We start from the raw sequence: 20,010 nt of genomic DNA on the forward strand, positions 1-20,010 counted from the left end.
CTTATTAAAACTAATTTTGAATTTGTCCCAGTTGCACCAGTCTTGCACGTACTTACATATTTGGTTTTGACTTCTTAAAGTTCTACCTCATTATATACTGGTTATCTATGCTTATCGCCATTATCAGCTTCCTGGCTGTGCACTGAATGATTGGACAAACTTGTGTCTGACTGTTCTCACATCCCTTCTCCAAGGGCAGATATCTGTAAATTGAAGTTTTGATTTTGATTCTTTTAGTTATGTATATATAATATGAGAAAACAAATTGTACGTGTGAACCCATGTTCTTCAGTGCTTATGTTAACAAAGCCAAGGCTGGAGAAACATACCTTGCATATAAGTGATAAGATTCATTATTTTTCTGAGTTCCTGACAGAATTCCTTCTCACATCTTAGGCCACTACCAGAAAAAAGACACGTAAATCCGCGCAGGAACACTGCAACACTGTAACCTTAGTATTATACTAAGGCAAATTTTGAAGTGTAGTACTAGGTAGAATGGTTGTAAGTCTTTTACTAGAACGAATAGGTCTATAAAATAATCTTTTGCTAATATTACAAGTGAACCACAGTTAACAGAAACATGTTTAGTGATAGAGAGTAAAATAATTTAAAATAGTAAATCTCATCCAATCAGAAGTAATTCATTAATTCATCTTAATAGCTATTACATAGTCCTCTGTGCATAGCAAAAACTCAGTAGCAATGGGATGGCCAAATTCTGTGGTTTTAGACACAAATACTGAGCAATTCCATGGCCCAGTCCAGCTCCCACTGAGATCCAGGAGATTTTGAATGAGACTGTAGAAGATCCTGGCAAATCATTTGACATTGTATGTCATTGAGATGACAGGGCCATTTCTTGCCTGCCCCCAACTGAATGTAAATTTTAAGAGAACAAAGAATACTGATCAAAATCTAGCTATACAACTGAGTGAAAGCAGATTTACAAGGAGCAGGCAGATGCCAGAGTTTAGATGAGTTTTTCTACATTAAATAAGCAACAAAACATTAGTATTCTGTTTTGTTTACATTTATCATTACCATATGTCAAATTAGGGGAAAAAAAATCCCCTCAGTCAGAATGTTATTTTGGAGCATTAGCTTTGAAATACTTTCAAATTCAGAATGATGCAATGTAACAGAAACTACTGCAGAACCTAACTCTGGCATCTTAATTAATTATACTGAAATTGTTCTTAAATAAAGCAAGATATCTATATTCCACACTACACAAAAAGTAAACTTTATTTAAAAATGCCATCTTTAGTATAAATTAATATCAATCATAGTAGGAGTAGACACCAAAAAGGAAAAGTGAAAAACAAGAACAAGAAATAGGAACAAATATACAGCAGTGCCTCTAGTCAAAAGTCCTGTTAATCTTTGGCAACATTCTTTGTATGTCACTGACTGGCTGTTTACTTTTTACTTTACATTTCCAAATTTCTTCACCTATGTACGAACATGACAAATGCTGATATTTTGTGAGAGTATCTACATAAATTTGAATTACTTATCTCATAGTCTCTCCTTAACAGATAAATCTAATCCCTGTACTTTTTAACATCAACGGAAGAACATATTACATGCACTTAGCAACTTTGAAGAGATTAAAATAAGATACCCACATTCTAAACTATCTGATTTAAATGTTGGTAAGATTATTCTGCTGACAACTTCAGCCTTCCACAGTACAGGCATTTTGGCCAAAGACTACAGGACTACATTTGCTATTTATCTTTTTGAGATAATTGCATACATTTCTTAGCCCAATATTTGTACAGAATTCTTGTTTCAATAATGAGATCTTCATCTGGGTAAAATCAGATCAGATGAGGTGAACGATCTGTACATTAACATTCTTCTTCAAATATCCTATGAGATTCAGGGACTTCCAAGATTCACTTACCCAGGCAAAGCTCTTGCAGCCCACAGCAATCAAACATTGTGCCATATTTTCTGAAAAGAAATTAAGCTAGGAAAATGACAGCTTAAAATTGTTGGCCTGGTTTGAAAACAAAAGATCAATTTACATGTTCTTCCTTAGCAAAAAATTCAACTTCGCTGCTTAGTAGTTAGAAAAAAATTATATTAAAAATAGGAGGCTAAGCATTCTACATCAAAAAAGGAAGTTAAAACTGCTATGATTTGCAGACTAGCTAGTTGCCAACAGGATTTCTGACAGTATTTCATATCCTACTCCTAACATAAATGCTAGCATGGTTATGGGACCAAACTATGGCATATTATATACGCTATTTTGTTTGCTGTGAGAAATCTTTCTAGATTGCAAATACATAATAGTTGAGTTTCCCAACTTATCACTCGGTGCTAGAGAAGCAAGCAAATACATTGTAATTTCATTGGTAGGGCCTACAAAAATTGTCAGATACAAAGAACCTAACTGATTCTGTCTTTATTTAAAACACTGAAAGTAAACAAGATTTTTCAAACATAAAAAAGAAGAATTTATTTTTAAACATTTAGTGCTATATGTCAAAGATCATCAGAATTATGACCATATTGAAAATACTGTTAGCCTTCCAACCTAGAAATAGGCCGAAACTAAAACTTTATCTAAAGATACCTTCTACTGCAAGAAAACCCAAAATGAAAGGGTACCTGCAATGAACAGAACCAAAATCCTTGATTCCAGTGTAGGCCTGTGCTTGCTTGTAAGCTTCCGTACCTGTTAAAGAAGGTACCACATGAATGCTACAATATTTACCTGGAATATTATCAGACAGGGAAAAAAAACCCAAACCCCAGAGCAGATACAGGAGAAAGGAAAATGTTTGGTATCAGAACATGCCTTTGCTCCCTCTCACCTGTAGACTACAGCACTTCTGCTGAGCGGGGACCACAGTGACACGTCAGGCAGAGACCATCTGATTCTGGGACGGAGTTTTACTGTGATCTAGATTTCACGCACGACAAAAGCTCTGTGATTAAAACAGGACGGCTCTGCTCACCCTTAGAGCCACGCACCCGTTTTACAACCTCTTTCGCGTCTCTCCTCCTCTGTCAGGCTTCCCCGAAGCATATGCTTTATTAGTGCAGCCCCCCCGCTGCGCCATCAGCCTCTCCCAGGTGAGCACCAGGCGCCTCGGGCGGCGCCAGCGGGGATGCTCTTTAGGAAAAAACCCAAACCCGGTGAGATTTCCCCCGGTGAGAGGATCCCGGCGAGGCAGGAGGGCAGAGGCCTGAGCGCGGCCCCCCCGGGGGGGGGGGGGAGATGGCGACGCCCCGCGGGCACCGGCCGCTCGGCGGAAAACGGCCACTGCCCGGGCGGGAGCGTCGCGGCCCCCCGCCGCGGCGGCCGGGGCTGGCGGCGAGGTGTCGCCCCTTCGGGCCTCTGCTCCGGGGGGGGAGGGGGGCGGCTTCGCCCTCTGGGCGGCCCCCGCCTGCCCGTGCGGGGCTCTTACCTCCGGGCGAGCGGGGGGAGGAGGAGGCGGGGAAGGGGAGAGGAGCGCGGCCGCGGGGCGAGGGGCACCGAGCGGCGCGGGCCGCGCCTCTGGGGGCGAGCGACTGCGGCGGCGGCGGCGGCGGCGGTGGGGGGGGGGGGGGCGGGGGGAGGGGCCGGCCGCGGAGGGGGCAGGGCTGCTCGCCGCAGTCACCCTCACACATACCGCGCCGGGGAGGAGAAAAAAAAGGCCCCGCGCCGGCGGAGGGATACAGCCCGCCATATATAGCGCGGCGGCGCAGGCTCACAGCCCCAGCACTTGTGGGGAGCCGCGCCGGGAGCAGGCAGCACCGCCGCCGCTCGTGGTCGCGCAGTTCGTGCAGCCGCCGCCGGGCCCGCCGCCGCCGCTGCGCCATGGTAGGTAGCCCGCCCGCCCGCCAGCCCGCCCGCCCGCCAGCAGCCGCAGCCGGCGGGGCGCGGGAGCGGGGGGTGGCCGCGGCGGGACGGCCGGCTCCGCGGAGCGGCCCTTTCCGCGGGGAGCGGAGGGGGAGAAGCCGGCGGAGCGGGGCCCCGGGGGGGGGGGGCTGCGGCGGCGAGGCGCAGCCTCGGGCTGAGCGCGATGGTCACCGCGGACACCCCCCCCCCACACACACTCCCACCCACCCCTCAGCCCACCCCGCCCCCGGGGTCGCGGGGGAGCTGCAGCCCTTCCTCCTCCGCCGCTTCCTTCCCCTTTGCCGGGCCCTGCGAGCGGGCGCCCCGGCCCCGCTGCCCTGGGCGCGGGCCGCATGGCGGGGCCGCATGGCGCCGCCCGGGGCGCAGCGCGGCCGGCAGCCCGCCTCGCCCTCCCCCGCTCCCCTCCGGAAAGGGCCGGGGCCGGGGTGCGCGGCCCCCGGGCGGCGGGGGTGCCGCCGCCCTCCCTCCGGCGCGCGGCGGGGGCGCGGGCCGCGCCGAGGATCCGCGCGCCGCTCGGCACCAGCTGCACTGCGCAGGGAGCGGGGGGGCGGCCCGGGGGAGGGCAGCGCGCTGCAGCTACCGCGCCCCCCCCACCCATCCTAAAAACGCAGCACCGGCGAAGCCCATCGCTGCCTGCATTACATCATGTCTCCTCCTCTTCCTCCCCCAGCCCCCGCGCACCCCCAGCAGGGCGAGACTGGGGCGCAGTGTGCGCTGCTTCGCTGGAAACTTTGCAGTATCTGCATGGGGAGCTGGGTGGGAGGAGACCCGCAGCTGGGGACGCGGGAGCCTTTTATGCTCCCTGAGGGTGCTGCTTCCTCCCTGGGGACTGGAATCCGGATGTTTGTGGGAATGGGTGGCTGCGGGGGAATAGCCGTTGCCTTCCCGGGGAGGGAAGCGAGTGGCTGGAGGGGACGGGAAAGGCTAGCTGCGGCACGGAGCTGCCCTCCCAGCTGGAGGACGAGGACATGATGTGGACAATACGGAGTGCAGCAGCCGTTGCTGGAGAGGGAGGGGAAACGGGGCCGCACTGCAGCAGTGGGTGGCTGCGGCTCGCCTGGCGGGGGACGGCGCCTGTTGCGCCCCGGGCGGTGCACGCCTCGGCTCGCTCAGCCCCCCGCACCACAGCCTTGGAGATGCCCGCGTTTGCCTCGCCTTTGCAAACGCATCGTTGGTGGGCTTCGGGGAGCAGCCCGCGGTCCTCTGGCCGTCAGGCTGCGGTGCAGCCCTGGAGCCCTTGTAAAAGAGGGAGAGAGCAAGGGCTGGGATTTTCCCGGTCGTTTCGCTTCCTATGACAGCAGCGAAGCGGTTGCAGGCTGACCTCTAATCGCATTTTGGCAATCTGGGTGTTCCTCGGTTCTGTCTCTCCATCTCCCCTTCTTCCTGTTGGGGAAGGCTGACATCACTAGGACAGGATTTGATGACTTGGCTGGGTGGGGTGATTGCTCTAGCGTTAGGTACCTTTGTCCTGGTAGCTAGGGGTGAGCGGGCAGTGTTTGTGCCTGTTGCTTGGGAAGGTGAGCCCCATGGAATATCATGGTGATTTTGGGTCAACCTGTGTACTTTTGTTGCAGTGCGTGGAAGTTCCTTTTAATTTCAAAATATTCTGATCTTAGAAACATCTAGCAAACCCCAAATAATGGGGCAGTACTGGTGCTGCTAGAGACTTTCGCTGAGGTGTGGCTCTTCCCTATTCTGCAGGGCATTAGTTATGTAAATTACTTCAGTAATCTTTAAGAAAAAACTACCTATTTACTGGAAAATCAAAATTTGGAAACCCAAATTAGGTTTTTGGACCCACATCTTTTGCAGTTTATTAAATAAGAATTAAGAAATTGAACCCCATCTTTTTTCCTCTCACACCAATAATCCGTGTGCGTGTGGGGAATTGTTTAATCATTACATATAGAGATTAAAAAGTCATTTTAAAAAAAACCCTATCTTCGGATGGAAGCACTGTGTATGTCATTTAATGCATACAGCAATCTCTCAAACCTACCCGTTCCTCTGTGCAAGAGCCTGACAGATCATACAGCCTGTTAATTCTTTCATTGTGTTTTTTGCTCTTTAATGTAGTTATGTGGCTTTATACTTGAGAGTAATGGTGTCTTAGGACAAAAGAAGGGTTACAAGATGCCTGTGTTCTCTGACCTACACAATTATTTTGGTATTGGTAAAACTATCCTATAAAGTGAGTTTAAAAGGAGTTACTATATTGTGTTCTCCAGCATCTGTGACTAGGCATGTGGAATGTGATTTTTTTTTTTCCCTAAGTGATTAGGAAATGCACACTTTCTTTGAGGGGAAAAAAAAAAGTGCTTAGCTTCTTCAAGGCCAAATAACAGAGCTGCTGTGGTGTCTCTACCCTTACAGAGAAGAGAGACTTCTAGAAGAATATGGTTAGGATCTGGAGAAGACCACTTAATTGCCCACTGATCTGTAAATCTTAGGATGGAACAGTGGCCTCATGATGTAGAAGGTCATGGGCAAACATTTTCAGTCTTGCCACTTAAAATGAGTGACAAGATTTAGAACAACCTACGTATCAGTGGAAGGCAGTGTAATCAGACTGCATGGTTTTAAACAGTAAAACAATTGTGGCACTAGATAATGGCTCTTTTCTCGGAGATGGCAAAAGTCTCCATAATACTAAGCTGCAATTCCTCTTATTGTTGCAGTACATCAGTCCTTCCTATTTCCTGTACAGTAGGGTAATATTTGAAGGATGTTTGGGGGCGGGGGAAGGAACATGAGAATTTTGTAGTGTTAGATCACTAGGTGGCACACTTGTCACTAGCCCAAAAATCTGTAAATACCCCTGCACTGTATTAGGGCCAATATGCTTCTGGAAGTGACCTGTGATGTGATGTGAAACTCCTAAACATGTCATTCAGGATTTCATGCCTCTGACGAGGAGCCTGCTGTGTTCTTCACTTGACCAAATTGGATTCACTGAGCTGGAGGATGGTGTTATCAGATTCTAATGTGCAGTTTTGAAACCAGTTTATATGCTTTCAGAAACAGCTGCATTGTGTTGGTTAGTGAATCTCTCCTTTCAGAAGTAGAATTCCAGGGGTTAAAAGTTGCTTTGTTAATGTAATAATACAGTACTCCTGAAATTCGAAGGAAGTCAGGTGTCTCATGGCTTGGCATAGCCAGAGGTAAACGATGTTCTAAAATGTTCTGTTCTTCGTGTAGGCTGATCAGCTGACTGAAGAACAGATTGCTGGTAAGTATCTTAATAATGAGAAATATTTTCTATTGGTTGACTTATTGTGACTAAAAGAATATACTTAAACAAAATAGCGAAATGAATTTACCAATGACTTCAGATATATTCTTGCACTTAACAAAGAAGTTGCAGAAGATTACTGGTTGCTTCTCTTAATTTAGACTGCTTTCTTGGATTCCAGATGATTGTCCTAGACTCTCAGATCTGAGCTGAGTCCTATGTTTATTGTTTTACAAACAAAAATAAAAATTGCTGGACTCTTGAGTGAGCTTCTTATAGACAAAGCAGAACTACAGACCTTTTTAAGCAAGTGAAGACAAACTTGAACTGAAAAGGCAACAAACAATTAGTCCTAAAACTGGCTTGTATTAATGGGTAATAAATCAATGCCTTTTAAATAACTTCTAACTTAGCAGAGTGCCAGTAACTTGTGCTGGTTAAGAGAAGGTTTATTTATGGTGCCACTGAGTCGGGCAGCAAGATGCTGAAATGCTTTGTAGAGGTATAATGCACATGCAGTAATATAGCATATTGAAGCTTAGTGTATGTAGTTATAGGCTGGGGTTATAACACATTTTTTTAACTTCTGAAAATGTTAATTCTACTGGTACATGGACAAGTTAGATTAAAAGATGCTGCTTAATCTTCAAGGCGTAGTCACTGGGATATGTTTCTTTATATGCTGCGTTCTTATGGTGGCGGTATTACTAAACCATGGGACTGTTTCTGCCTCTAGAGTTCAAGGAAGCCTTTTCCCTATTTGACAAAGATGGTGATGGTACTATCACAACAAAAGAACTTGGAACTGTCATGAGGTCATTGGGTCAAAATCCAACAGAAGCAGAATTGCAGGATATGATCAACGAGGTAGATGCTGATGGTAAGTGTTGGAAAGATGATCCTTAGTGCTGTGATCATCTACAGCATACGTTCTCCACACCTGGGCCTTGCACAGCCTAACGAATTTGACGTTGCTCCCTCTACTTGAGGCAATGTTTAAAAATACGTGATAGAATCTAAACCAGTGGGGTGTCAGTTTTCTGCTTGCTCTCTGTACAGAATGAAGAAAGATGCTAGCAGTTTTAGAATCTAAGACGGGATCGGCAGAGACAAACTAATACTTGCGAAGGCCTTTTTCTGATTTTAATGTTCTCATGAGTCACAAGTTTCCTTTTGCTACCTGATTTGCCCTGACCTGCGGTTAACCCCTATTTCCACACAGCTTTTCTGTGTATGTTCCCTTAGTCAAGCTGTGTCGGTCATAATACCAGAACTAAGGTCTCTATTTTTATGTTTAAGGACAAAAATATGGTGAGAATGGAACAATACTAAGCTGTTACAAGATGAAAATGCAGCAAGGAGAGACTTTGCGTAGTCTAATGATGTTGTGTATTGGATTACTAATAGATGCAGAGGAGTGTAGGAGTGTTTCTTTGAGGTTGTTATCTTGCAAAGGCAGGGAAACACTCTCATATCAAAGTTGATCAGAATCACTTCAAAGGGATGCCAGAAAGAGTAACTGCAAGCCTTGTTTCAGAGACTTTAGTCAGGCTAGCAGTTAGACACATGACAAATGTCTCCCCTGCTCAGTAGTATCAGAGTTTTGATCTTGTATGTTGGCTGTTGTGAATAAAGTATAGCAGCAAGAGTATGGATTATTTGATTATCAGAGACTATGCTAATTAAAAAATTCTTTCCTTAAAGTGTAAGTTGCCTCTAGTTGCTAACTCTTGGATGCTGATACTCAGAAACTTTGTGGTACTCGGGGGTTTGCAGTGCTATATAGAGGTTGTGTATGGTGACTTTTCTACATTCTGTAGTGCTGCACTGGTAGATTAAAAGTGAAAGGACGCTAATGACCTCAGATAAAGTATGCTGTGCCCATCTGTTTCAGCTTGTTTTTATGGTAGAAAGCTTTGCTATTATTCTACATATTCATTGAGATTTCTTTTTAAAGCTGAGTACAAGACCTGTGTTCTGATGTAGCTGGTGAATAAGGCTGGCCATGAGTATGAATGGCTCTGTATATCTCAGATATCATTAATCTCAACCAGGAATCCCTAAGCTGCAATGTTTTCTTTTTTGTTCTCCCCTCCTCCCCCTTAAAAACTGTACTTATTTCTTTTGCTGCTTTCCTATACTTGCACTGTGAGTTTGCATGTTTCCCCCAACAAATAGGTAGGTCTTAGTTGTACAGAGATCTTCTTAAGGCATTGATACAGCTGTATCCCGACTATACTAATCTAGTTTCTGCAGTTCCAAGAATTTTATTTCTTTACTATACCACTTTTCTCCCAGCTTTCAACAGCCTCAGGATTGAATTGTTGCTTTGAGTGGACAACTTGCAAGTCTTAGGGATGAGGTCTGGACACTGCCAGGGATTTTCAGTTTTGCAGTGAAATAAGTATCCAGAACACCTCATGCTAAGCTTTTCAGAAATACTAAATAATGACAGATTTCCTCATGTCTGCTGAATTTGCAGATACTCGTTACCCTTTAAAATTGTGCATTATCTGTGATGTGCAACATAACCTGCTAGGGAGGTTTTTAACAAGTATTTATGAGCACCTTAGTCCAGCTTTATTTTTTTCCAAGTTGTAGATAACATGAATTTGTCAGTGCGTCCTCAGGAATGTCTTCCCGGATATGCCGGATCTTAGGAAAATCCCACAGCAGTTTAGATTTTTAGTTGACATCTAGTTTTTGGGAGTGATCTGAAGCAAAGATAAATGTTTGTATCTGTTAATATTGGAGCATCAGGTTCATTGTACATACAGCTTAGGTGGTGAATGATGTAGTTTGACCTGGAGAGAAAGCAACAGTCAGTTTCATGGCACTGAAACACTGCAGTGACAGTGGCTATTGCACACTGTAAAAGCAAAAAGGTGATGCTAGCAACTTAGGGGAAGGTCAGGTTCTTGTATAAGAATAGCTTACTGAGAATCTGTCAGTCTGGTTCTTGTCCCTGGTTTAAAAAAAAAAAATTGGCTTTTAAAGAAAAGCATGGGAATTTAATTTTTTAAATTTCTTCTCATTAAGGCAATGGCACTATCGACTTTCCTGAATTCTTAACCATGATGGCCAGAAAAATGAAGGACACGGACAGCGAGGAAGAAATTCGTGAGGCATTCAGAGTCTTTGACAAGGTATTCCTAGAAGTACATACGTTCTTCAGAAGCAGTGATGTGCATCTGTTCCTCAGTGTTTTTTCTCTCTTTGTCTAGAAGGAAAAGAAATCTTCTCAACTAGAAGCAGGGGAATAGATGACTGTTGCAGAGCAGACTGCTTATACCCACTTACATGGCAGGACTAAGCTTAAGGCATTTCCATGAAGAAAGCTTTCTGGCCTTTCCTTAGGCATGGAGACCAGTAGAGCTTGATGTGTGGGGTTTTTTGTTTTGTTCTGGTGGTACGTTTGCTCTGTTCCATTCTAACCTGACTTCAGGGGGATGGGGAGATGTTTGCCTGGATGTAGAACATCTTGTACTTCTCTATGAAGACTTTTGAACCTGAGGTCATGTCATCAGTATTTACAGGACACGAACATTGCATGTTGTGTGTTCAAGATGTGGACTTTGAGGTTACTCCAGAAACCTTAAGAGTTCAGTTCTTTCCATTTTTCATTAAGGATACCTGAACATACATGAAGAGGCTGTTGTAAAGATAACTTGTCAGAACAGTGTTTCCCACCTTGGATTGCTTGGATGCTACAGTTCTAACAGAACTATTCTGTGCAGCTACTAAGCTGATGTATGTGCCTGTGTACAAAGAGGTTTCACTTGTTCCCTCTTCTCATGGAGAGACACAGAATGACATTTCTAAGCTTTTCCAAACTACACTTTAAAAAAAAAAAAAAACTACGTGTGTAACTTGTTCAGAACATCTTACCCAAGAAGCCTAACCTAGCTATCTGCTGTCTGGTTATGGGGGCAGTGTTGTGTGTAATGCAAACCTGACTTACTTTTTCTGGTCACAGGGATGTAATCTTTACCTTGTTTTAGGCAGCATAGACAAACTAAATATAGGAAATGTTTTGTTTCAGGATTTTTGGAAAGATCTTTAGAAGCATTCATAGTGCCTAATCACAGCCACAAACCAGGCCATGCAACTGCTATTACAGTACAGATAATAGCAGAGAAAGATAATGGGGTCATACATGCTTGAAAGGTGATGTGACTATACTAGGGGAGGGATATACAGACTCCAGTTCACCAGATCTGTATAGCTGTCCCAGTATCACAAGCCTAATTCAAAAGCAGTCACTGGAAATCTGGATTTAATTTCAGAGTTAATCAGTCTTAGGATCGTTGATCTTGTGCAACTTTTTCCTCACAGGATGGCAACGGTTATATCAGTGCAGCGGAGCTACGTCATGTTATGACAAACTTAGGAGAAAAGTTAACAGATGAAGAAGTAGATGAAATGATCAGAGAAGCAGACATTGATGGGGATGGGCAAGTCAACTATGAAGGTAAGATGCTTATCTTGATTTGAAACTATCACACAGATTTTTTTGAATGAAGATTTGTTGACTCTAATTTAATCTTGGAGACACTCAGTTTATTCAGTTGCCCACTTCTGTGGACAAAAACTCCTAGATGCAGTGAAAGCTTTTTCACCACTTGTGGTTAAGACTTGACCCTACCTGACAGCTGACTATGCTGGAGACAATAAATCATAGTGACTTTTTATCTTTTCAGAATTCGTACAGATGATGACTGCAAAGTGAAGAGACCTCCTTTACACCTTTTTTCCTCTAGAAGAATCAAATTGAATCTTTTACTTACCTCTTGCAAAAAAATGTTCATTTATTCATTCTGTTTCTGTATAGCAAAACTGAATGTCAAAATACCTTCTGTCCACAAACTGCATGTAATGGTTGGTGGTCCTGTCCCCAAAAGATCAAGTTAAACATCAATTTTACAATATAAATAATTGTACTACCTTGCAAATAAAAAAGGAAGCACTTAGTGAACTCAAAAGTTCCATTTGCTAATGACTATTACACTGTTTGGGCTGGCCAGTTTTTCATGCATGCAGCTTGACAATTGAGCACAGTCAGACATTTCTATTAAAAGGAGAAAAAAAACAACCTGTAAATCCACTCTTTTGTTGAACAGTGGATTCTAGTTCAATTTGTAGTATAAATTGTCATAGCTGGTTTACTTTAAAATTGGTTTATACCTCAGGATGGTATGCAGCAAAAGTGGTTGAAGGATGTGAAACTTAGAAAATGCCCTAAAGGTCGAATGGTTCTCCTGTACGTAGCAGTGTTTTCCAGAATATGATGATCTTAACTATGGATGGCATGTCTGTGTTATAATATTGGTTTAACATTGTCTGCATTGCACTATAGTGAAACGGGTGTCGGGCTGTTACCGTTCACAAAATTTTTAAAAGAAACCTTCACCAAGGGAGCATCTTTGGACTCTCATATTTTTAAAACCTTCTGTACCATGACTTGGAGTTGGCGGAGTAGCCTGTGGACTTCAGCACAACTATCAACATCGCTGTTCAAGATATTACAATTTATGTCCATTCCAAGTTGTAAATGCTAGTCTTTTTTTCCAATAAAAGACCATTAACTTAAAGGCGGTGTTAAATGCTTTGTAAAGCTGAAATATATATATATAATTGAGATAAACCAAAAAAGCAGTAGGAGGGAAGTGTTCTATGAATTACTTGCTGCTAAATTATAATGCACATGTATGCAATAAGTTATCCCCTATCTTTTCAAGATGGCAAGAACTGACCTCCTGTAACCCAAGACCTTTGCTATAAATAAATGAACTTGTGCTTGCCTTTCATATTACGACAATGTTAATTTAGTTGGTCTCAAAGTCGTGTAATGCTGACTCGTCAACTATCAGCATAGAAGTAACACCTCATTTCACTAAAGTGGAGAGCTCTCAGCATGCATGTGAATACTGGGGAAACATGTATAGGTTGGTTTTGGTTTTTTGACAGGTTATAGAAACCAGTTGGAGAATTTAAACAGCATGGACTTCATAGATGTGTATTATTCTTAAACATGCCAAAAATGCATTTCTCTACCCACAGAAAGAAAAACAGGACGTTCTCTTACAATATTTAAAATTAAGCCTTTTTGGAATCTGGGGCTGTTGTTCTTGACTAACTTATCAAACACTTGCATGAATTTTGTGGGGTGGAGAAGAGGACTAGGGTTAATTTAAAAACCATCATGTTACTTCTGCTTTGCATGCACTAGCAGTGCTTAGTCATTCCAGGTCTTTGAGTAAAGTGTTCTCTGATCAATCCTTCAGCTTCCCTGTGAATGAGTGCATGGCAAAGCAGCCATGTCCCCTCTTCTTTATTTGAAAGAAGAAGGCTTTTTTCTTTTCTTTGCCCTTTTCCTTTTTTTCTTTTTTCTTTTTTAAATAGCAGAGCCTCCATTTGGAAGGCTTTTATGCTTGGGAGGGAGGGACTACAGCTTAATTACTTGATTGTAAGTTTGTTTCCAAACAACTGGAGTTGCAAACCTTAATTGCTATGCCTTTGGTGTTGGAGAGTGTTGAAACTATCTCATGGGAGAGGTGTGAGTCTCCATTCATCCTGTCTAACTGAGGTGCCTGTGTTGAGAACCTCATTGCTTGAAGTGCAACCAGTAAAAAGTCACTTCCAGTAGGCAATTCACACTGTCTGCCATTGGTGACCAGGGGGAGTTCTGGGTGGCTAGGTACCCTGATACCTTAACCAAGTGCCTAAAAGTTAGATGGGTTGAATCTAGGCAATTGTTTAGATCTCTTGTTCTTGCACAGGCTTTTGCTATGGCTGCATATGCTGTCATAACAAACTGGCTGCTATGATGGGAATGCCTGACTTTTTTCTCTTTTTGAAAGAAAAACCTTTTGTGTGGCAGCCACAAACTGCTACCTTGGTAGCATTTGAGAATTGCTGCACTGATTCTGTAGACCAGATTTTAAAGAGAATGTACTTCAGGAGACAGGCAAGGTAGGAGCAATGGTTGCTGCTCTGAATTAATTACTTCTTCTGCCTGAACGTGCAGAGAGATCTTGTCTAGTAGGTAAATGCTTCTTACCATCATCTATCTGTCATTCACTCACGGTTGGTAGGGTAGTTCATTTAAGAACAGCTGCTTTTAGCTTATTCAGTGTGCTCTGTGCTTGCTAGCAAAGAGGCCTCATTCCTGCAAGAGGTTCTTGGCTTGATTAGAAATTGTCTGGCAGTGTGCAGTGTTAGTATGCCCTGTAACTGAATCTGCCTGGAGGTATCTAATTATTAACTGACTTCAGTACCACATCAACCTTGAGTAAATGTATCCTCTGTACAGGATTTTAGCTCTGTTCCCTTCTGCATAGTGAATATCTAGAGAAATGAAATGTCATCCAGGACTTTTCTTTTTTTCTTTTTTTTTTTTTTGTGAGTGTGTGTGTGTGTGTGTGGCTTTATTTGCCTTTTTCCAAATGTGAAAGTGTGGGCTGGGTACACTTGGTGCATGGCTTAGAAACACGGGACTGGAAAGAACTTCCTGGGTCATCAAATCCAGTCCCCTGCTATTGCAGGCAACCGTGTCATATAATCCTTTTAATAAACTGATCAAGCTTAACCACCTGCTTGTAAGTGGCTTGTTTTCATGGAAGTTCTGTAACTCATATTGCTCTCAACTGATGCAATAGCATATGAAATATGAAGTTAATCAAAAGGTCCTCCAGCTTAGCTTTAGGTTTATCATTACACTCACTTAACCTACTTTCTCAAACGTTATTCTTTGCACAACACTCAGGAAAGTGTTGAATCTTTACACCCGCTTGCTATGAAATAGAGTTGGTGTGCTTGCTTATTTTTTTTATTTAAATGGAAAAGATGGATGTCTGGCTTGCTGAAATTTGTTAGATATGTTAACTGTCAAGGCAAGAAACAATTGAGTTACTTGTATTTGATACATGAGCTTAAGGTTAGAATATACATAACCATTTTTAAAATACATCAACTTGCAGTGTAGTTTTATATTTAATACTGAAATTGTACTGCTAAAGTTTAAACTGCTGTTAATCATATTCCTCTTCTGATCATAATGAAAAAATAAAGGGTAAGAAAATGCTTAAAATAGATTATTCATTATCATGCTTATTTTATTAATTAATTCCAAAGCACAAATTCTGAAACATTGTCTGTAGGTATGGGGTGTTTACTTTGTTTGGGGGGGGCAGGGTGGGGGAGGTTGGTGGGGAAGGGGAGGAAGGGGCACATTAACCAACGGCTATAACAAAAGGTTGTCTTACCCCGCAACCGTTTGTCACTTCTGCAGCTTCGGGAACGCTAATGCTATCAAAAATTGATCCATTAAATGGATCAAGGGATGGGTGCAGGCCTGATCTGCCTCTGCGTAGCGCGCAGCCCTGACAGTCACGTGCCCTGCTCGGAAGGGTGGGGAGGGGGGGGACAAGGCTATATCTTGGCCACTCTATTGCAGTAAGTGTGTGAATACAGATCCTAGTTTGTAGGTCACACTTCTAAATTAAAGACAATTGTTTCAGCCACATCTTGGCACAATTAACCAAAGAAAAAACAGAATTATAGCTTACTTTTTCCCCTACCCTGAAACTATTTGGAACTGCCTTATGACAACCCAATTAGGGTTTTATGGGGTTTCTTTTTTTAGATATGATGACTAAGTGAAGTTCAACAGAAAGTGCATACTGTGGCAAGACCATAGCATGTCTTCTGATGATGGTCGTATTAGTAATTGAGTGAAGATGGGCAATGAAGGTTGATGACATGTTTCTTCTGGTTGGCATTTAGGAAAGCCAGTGGTACACTTACAAATAGAGCAAGTGAACCTTTAAAATCAGTTAAGATAAGCCCATATAACGTTGGGGGATTTTTACAGAACAATATTTCAATTCCAAAATATTTTTTTCAACAAATACAGAATTTTCCAGTAATAAAGTAGATAATGGATTGTGTAAGGATTTCAAGTTCCAAAGATTCCCAATGTCATTGCTATAGAAAATTCATATGAAGGCCCAAGTACTTACAAGATTGGTGTATTATGTTTTCAAAGAACCTTTACCAGTGAGTATCCTAGGGATGCATTTAGAGTATATTGGCTATAGTTGATAATTAGTTTTAAGCGTAATATTAATGAATACATCCAGTTCTGAATCGAAATGGTAAAATATCCTCATAAATGACAGCTGTTGATTAGATAGATGCCAAGAGAATCTTTTATAGTCCCATGGATGGTTAAGCCCAGCGTGTATCTAGAAATAAATGAGCGCTTGTGTTGTAACAGTAACCAGTAGTAGAAGAGAGCGAACCCCTTTGTCTTAATGTAGTGCTGAAGGTGACCCTGCCTTCATACTTTCTATGTAGTACTCTTCCCTCTGTAAAAGCAAGAACATACTTTAGAATGCAACATCTCTCTCTAGCATCAAACTACTAAATTCCACAGGGAAAAAAAGCTATTAATAGATAATAAAGAGCAATTAATTGACATTAAAAAGGAATATAGTGCAGCAGGGGGTTAAGTTTCTCCCAGATCCCTGTGGCACCAAAGATGCTGAGTGACACTAACACTGCACAGCAGTATTACAAAAAATGTTCAGAAACAAGCATCCCAGCTTTGCCGCCAATGACTGCTATAAGGAGATTGCATGTCACCCTTAGCATCTCCGTAGGTGTTGGACAAGGTTGGCTCTAGATGACAATGGATACGGCTGCCTTAGGCGTGGGAACTTCTTGTTCTGCTCTTTCATAGAAACTTCATTGGCACATCTGGGAAATCCTGTATGGATCTCCTTAGAAAAGCCACTTTAATTTCCATTGCCTCAGAAGCCAACATCTGCAGAAATATAGAAGGAATTATTCATAGCACAGCCTTTTATTGGCAATAAGGTAGCTCTTAAGGTAATTACCGGTTCAAGTGCATTAGGAAAACTGGGCTGATCACCTAAAAATGAATCAAAATCTTTCCTGAATATATTTTTTTATTTCTAGATCTCCAGTTTAAATAATGAACTATGTGAAAAACACGCTTTAAAACAAGCACTTAAAATGAACACGTTATTTGAACAAGAACAAACTGGATCAGCTCAGCAAGCCATAAAAAAAGCCATGCTATTTAGCTTTTCTCGTTTTAGTGGTCTGCAGTGTGATTGGCAATAAAAATATTCACAGGACATCAGTATAGTAATTATTCTGATGGTGGATATAAAGGGCAAGAGAGAGAAGAAAGAGAATACCTGAGCGTGGGACTGGCTTGTAGTCTTGTCTCATGGACTATTTTTTGCCCATAAAGCTCTAGGTATTTGACTGACAGCTCTCTAGGCAATAAGTTTTTCTAGCAACAGTGCTGTCACTCTGACAATTTTTAATTAAAAAACAAAAAAAAAACCCAAAAACTCCACACAATAGCTCTGTATATATGTAAAAATATACACTTTGGAAGGGTCTTAGTTGTAAGCCTGTTGCAGTTTAGTACTTGTCAAATATGCTCTGCCTCTTCTGACCCTTCTTTACACTACATTAACAAGAATAATTTCCTCCAGACGTTCTGGTAGGAGACAAAGCATAAGCACGATTTCAGATGGGCTTTTCCTGAATCTCTTTTGTTAAGTAAGATATTTTATTGTCACAGAATACTAAACTCCCTAGGAATCTTTGAGAGTGACATTATCAAAATTTGTTTTTCAGGGATTTTGACTGAAAATTAGATGGTTATCTTCTAATAACTTACTTGATTTTTTAGATATTAATAGAGTAAAAATTCCTACACACATACTCCAGATACCCTGACAATTGCTAAGACTCATAGTGCCCATGATGCTGTCAACCCTGTGTAGCTGAATTAAAGTTAATTCAGTCGGTAAAGCAAATCAACAGATAAAATCTCTTCTCACTACCAAAGAAGATACCATGTTCTACAGCACAGTTAACATAAGCATAGTTAATGTGTGAAAATTACTTGATTTATTTTCCATCGAATTAATTTATAGAGGAAGGGAAGTCATTTCTCCACTACCTTGGGTTATTATTCCTTTCTGTATTATATTGTACACTTGCACATAGAGAAAATATTGCAACAAAAGAATGATCTTAAGGTTGCAAAATTTAAGTGCTCAGAATTTAGGAAATACCCAGTTAAAGTTATCTGTGAAACACCAGTTTGGCGTGCAGCAAATATGATTGCTAAACATTATGATACCCTCTTGTCTTATGGGAGCACATACTGTACTCTCCACAGGATCTTTGCATCAGTGTATTAAATATTTTATTTCAACTTTATTTTTGAATGCATTTTTCCACACCCTATTCTCTGTCCGTTTTACAGATCTTATTCTGAAGACAGGATATTAGATTCTTAATATTTTCCTGTAGCACTAAAAGTATCTGAGTTCTTCACAAATACTACTTTCTTTTTATGAAACATAGTGAAGTAAGGGGATGGTTTATCCTCATTTAAACCAAAGAACTGAGGTACTAAGTCCAAGGTAGGTTTTGTAAGAGCTCAGTTTGAGACCCTTTCATTTTGCAGAATTGTAGCTATGTGTCACGTGTGGCAGAAAGAGATCCCATGGGTAACAGTGAGTGTCCTTCACGTCTGAAAATGGGTCTAGAATTCTGGGTCAGGCAGTTGTAGAGCCAGGTACTTGCAGTCAGCCATCGCCCGTCCACAGCTCAGTTCAACTGGTCGACCCACCTGACACAAGTCCTCCATGCAGAGACAGCAGAGCCTGGTTTTCCAAAGCAGCAAAAGACTGACTGCCTCATCCTCTAGATCAGCTTTTCTCTTCTTCTGGCCCATATGTCATTCACTGCCGTTGTCGGATTTCTGCAACACAAGAAGAGATCCGCTGGACAGCGTTTCTTTCATCGCACCATCCTGGTCCACTCTCATAGTAGCTGTTCCTGTGCGAGAGAAGAGAAAGGACCCAAAATAAATTGATTTAATGTTAAGACTGCAGCATGAAGTACACGCAGAAGGGGTAGAGGGGATGAAGTAGGTGAATAAAAGTGGCAGAGAGAAACTCAGTTCTGGCATTTCCTAACTTTGAGGCTTAACTTTGTACTTTCACCGCTGTTTCAATCCTGTAATTTATTACTCTAAAAGTGAAAACAAAACTACACTTACAACACGGGAAAACCCATCATGTGGCATCATAGGAACATCCTCATAAGTCATCATCTGAGCTGGTGCCTTTAGATTCAACGCAGACCATAACCGCTGGAGGTAATTGGGTAACTGTGAGCAATAGTCACCCTCTCTGAGCCAATCCAAAATGGGGATGGAGCACTTTGCCTGCAGGTTTCACAGACACCTGCTGACTGCAGAGGAAAAGGAGTTTTGGGGACCTTGGAAGACCATCCCACAGTCCTACCAGGACTAGGACCTCCTGGGCTGAGACTCTTCCAGCCATTGCCCCATACTGCCTACCCATTGCCTGTCCTGTCCCCTCCCTTCCTCTCAGTTTTATTCTCTACCTTTATCAGGCCCAGCCTCTCCCTCTTACACTTGTCTCTGTTTCCTTGTCCTGTAGTCGTGGCTCCCATTTTCACTTCCTCAGCCAATCTATTTCTCTCTCTCTCATCAGGGCTGCCAAAGACACATTCTCTTCCAGCTCTTCATTCCCATAACCAATGTTTCCCTCAGCTCTGGGGTCTTTCCCCAACCAACTCTTGTTCACTGGCCCTTCATCAGACGTGTTCTTAAGTTCAGTCTTCCCTCCCAGACCCCACTTTGATCCTTGGCTTTCAAGAGCTGTCCATCTGCCCAGGCATCCACAATGCCCATCCAGATCAGGCCTCAGGCTCAGTTTTTCTACTGAGTCTTCCCTGGCAGTTTCCAGTCCCAGTTTTGCACATCACCCACCAAGATTTTTGTCCTAACCTGCTGAATTCTTACCAAGTCACTTTCTCCTCTATGTTGTCTGAG

The 20,010-nt window shown here is 42.6% G+C and overlaps 1 protein-coding gene and 1 long non-coding RNA gene across 3 annotated transcripts; one reads left to right on the forward strand and one right to left on the reverse strand.

The window, feature by feature from the left end:
• Window positions 1–1,222: 1,222 nt before the first annotated feature.
• Window positions 1,223–3,514, reverse strand: LOC104153788 (uncharacterized). 2 transcript variants are annotated; one of them, XR_011141613.1, is made up of 4 exons: window positions 3,429–3,514; window positions 2,832–2,920; window positions 2,626–2,692; window positions 1,223–1,962 (listed from the first exon to the last, which is right to left on the reverse strand). It is a non-coding gene; the product is annotated as an uncharacterized lncRNA (long non-coding RNA). The 2 variants fall into 2 exon arrangements; XR_011141612.1 differs by having other exon boundaries at window positions 2,832–2,945; window positions 3,429–3,513.
• CALM1 (calmodulin 1) lies at window positions 3,457–15,187 on the forward strand. Its single transcript, XM_068946797.1, has 6 exons — window positions 3,457–3,823; window positions 7,061–7,091; window positions 7,831–7,974; window positions 10,134–10,240; window positions 11,430–11,565; window positions 11,795–15,187. The coding sequence occupies exons 1-6, from the start codon at window positions 3,821–3,823 to the stop codon at window positions 11,821–11,823; spliced, it is 450 nt and encodes a 149-aa protein (XP_068802898.1). The 5' UTR covers window positions 3,457–3,820; the 3' UTR covers window positions 11,824–15,187.
• Window positions 15,188–20,010: the final 4,823 nt, after the last annotated feature.

The sequence above is a fragment of the Struthio camelus genome, chromosome 5 (assembly GCF_040807025.1).
Source record: "Struthio camelus isolate bStrCam1 chromosome 5, bStrCam1.hap1, whole genome shotgun sequence".
NCBI classification, from domain to species: Eukaryota; Metazoa; Chordata; class Aves; order Struthioniformes; family Struthionidae; genus Struthio; species Struthio camelus.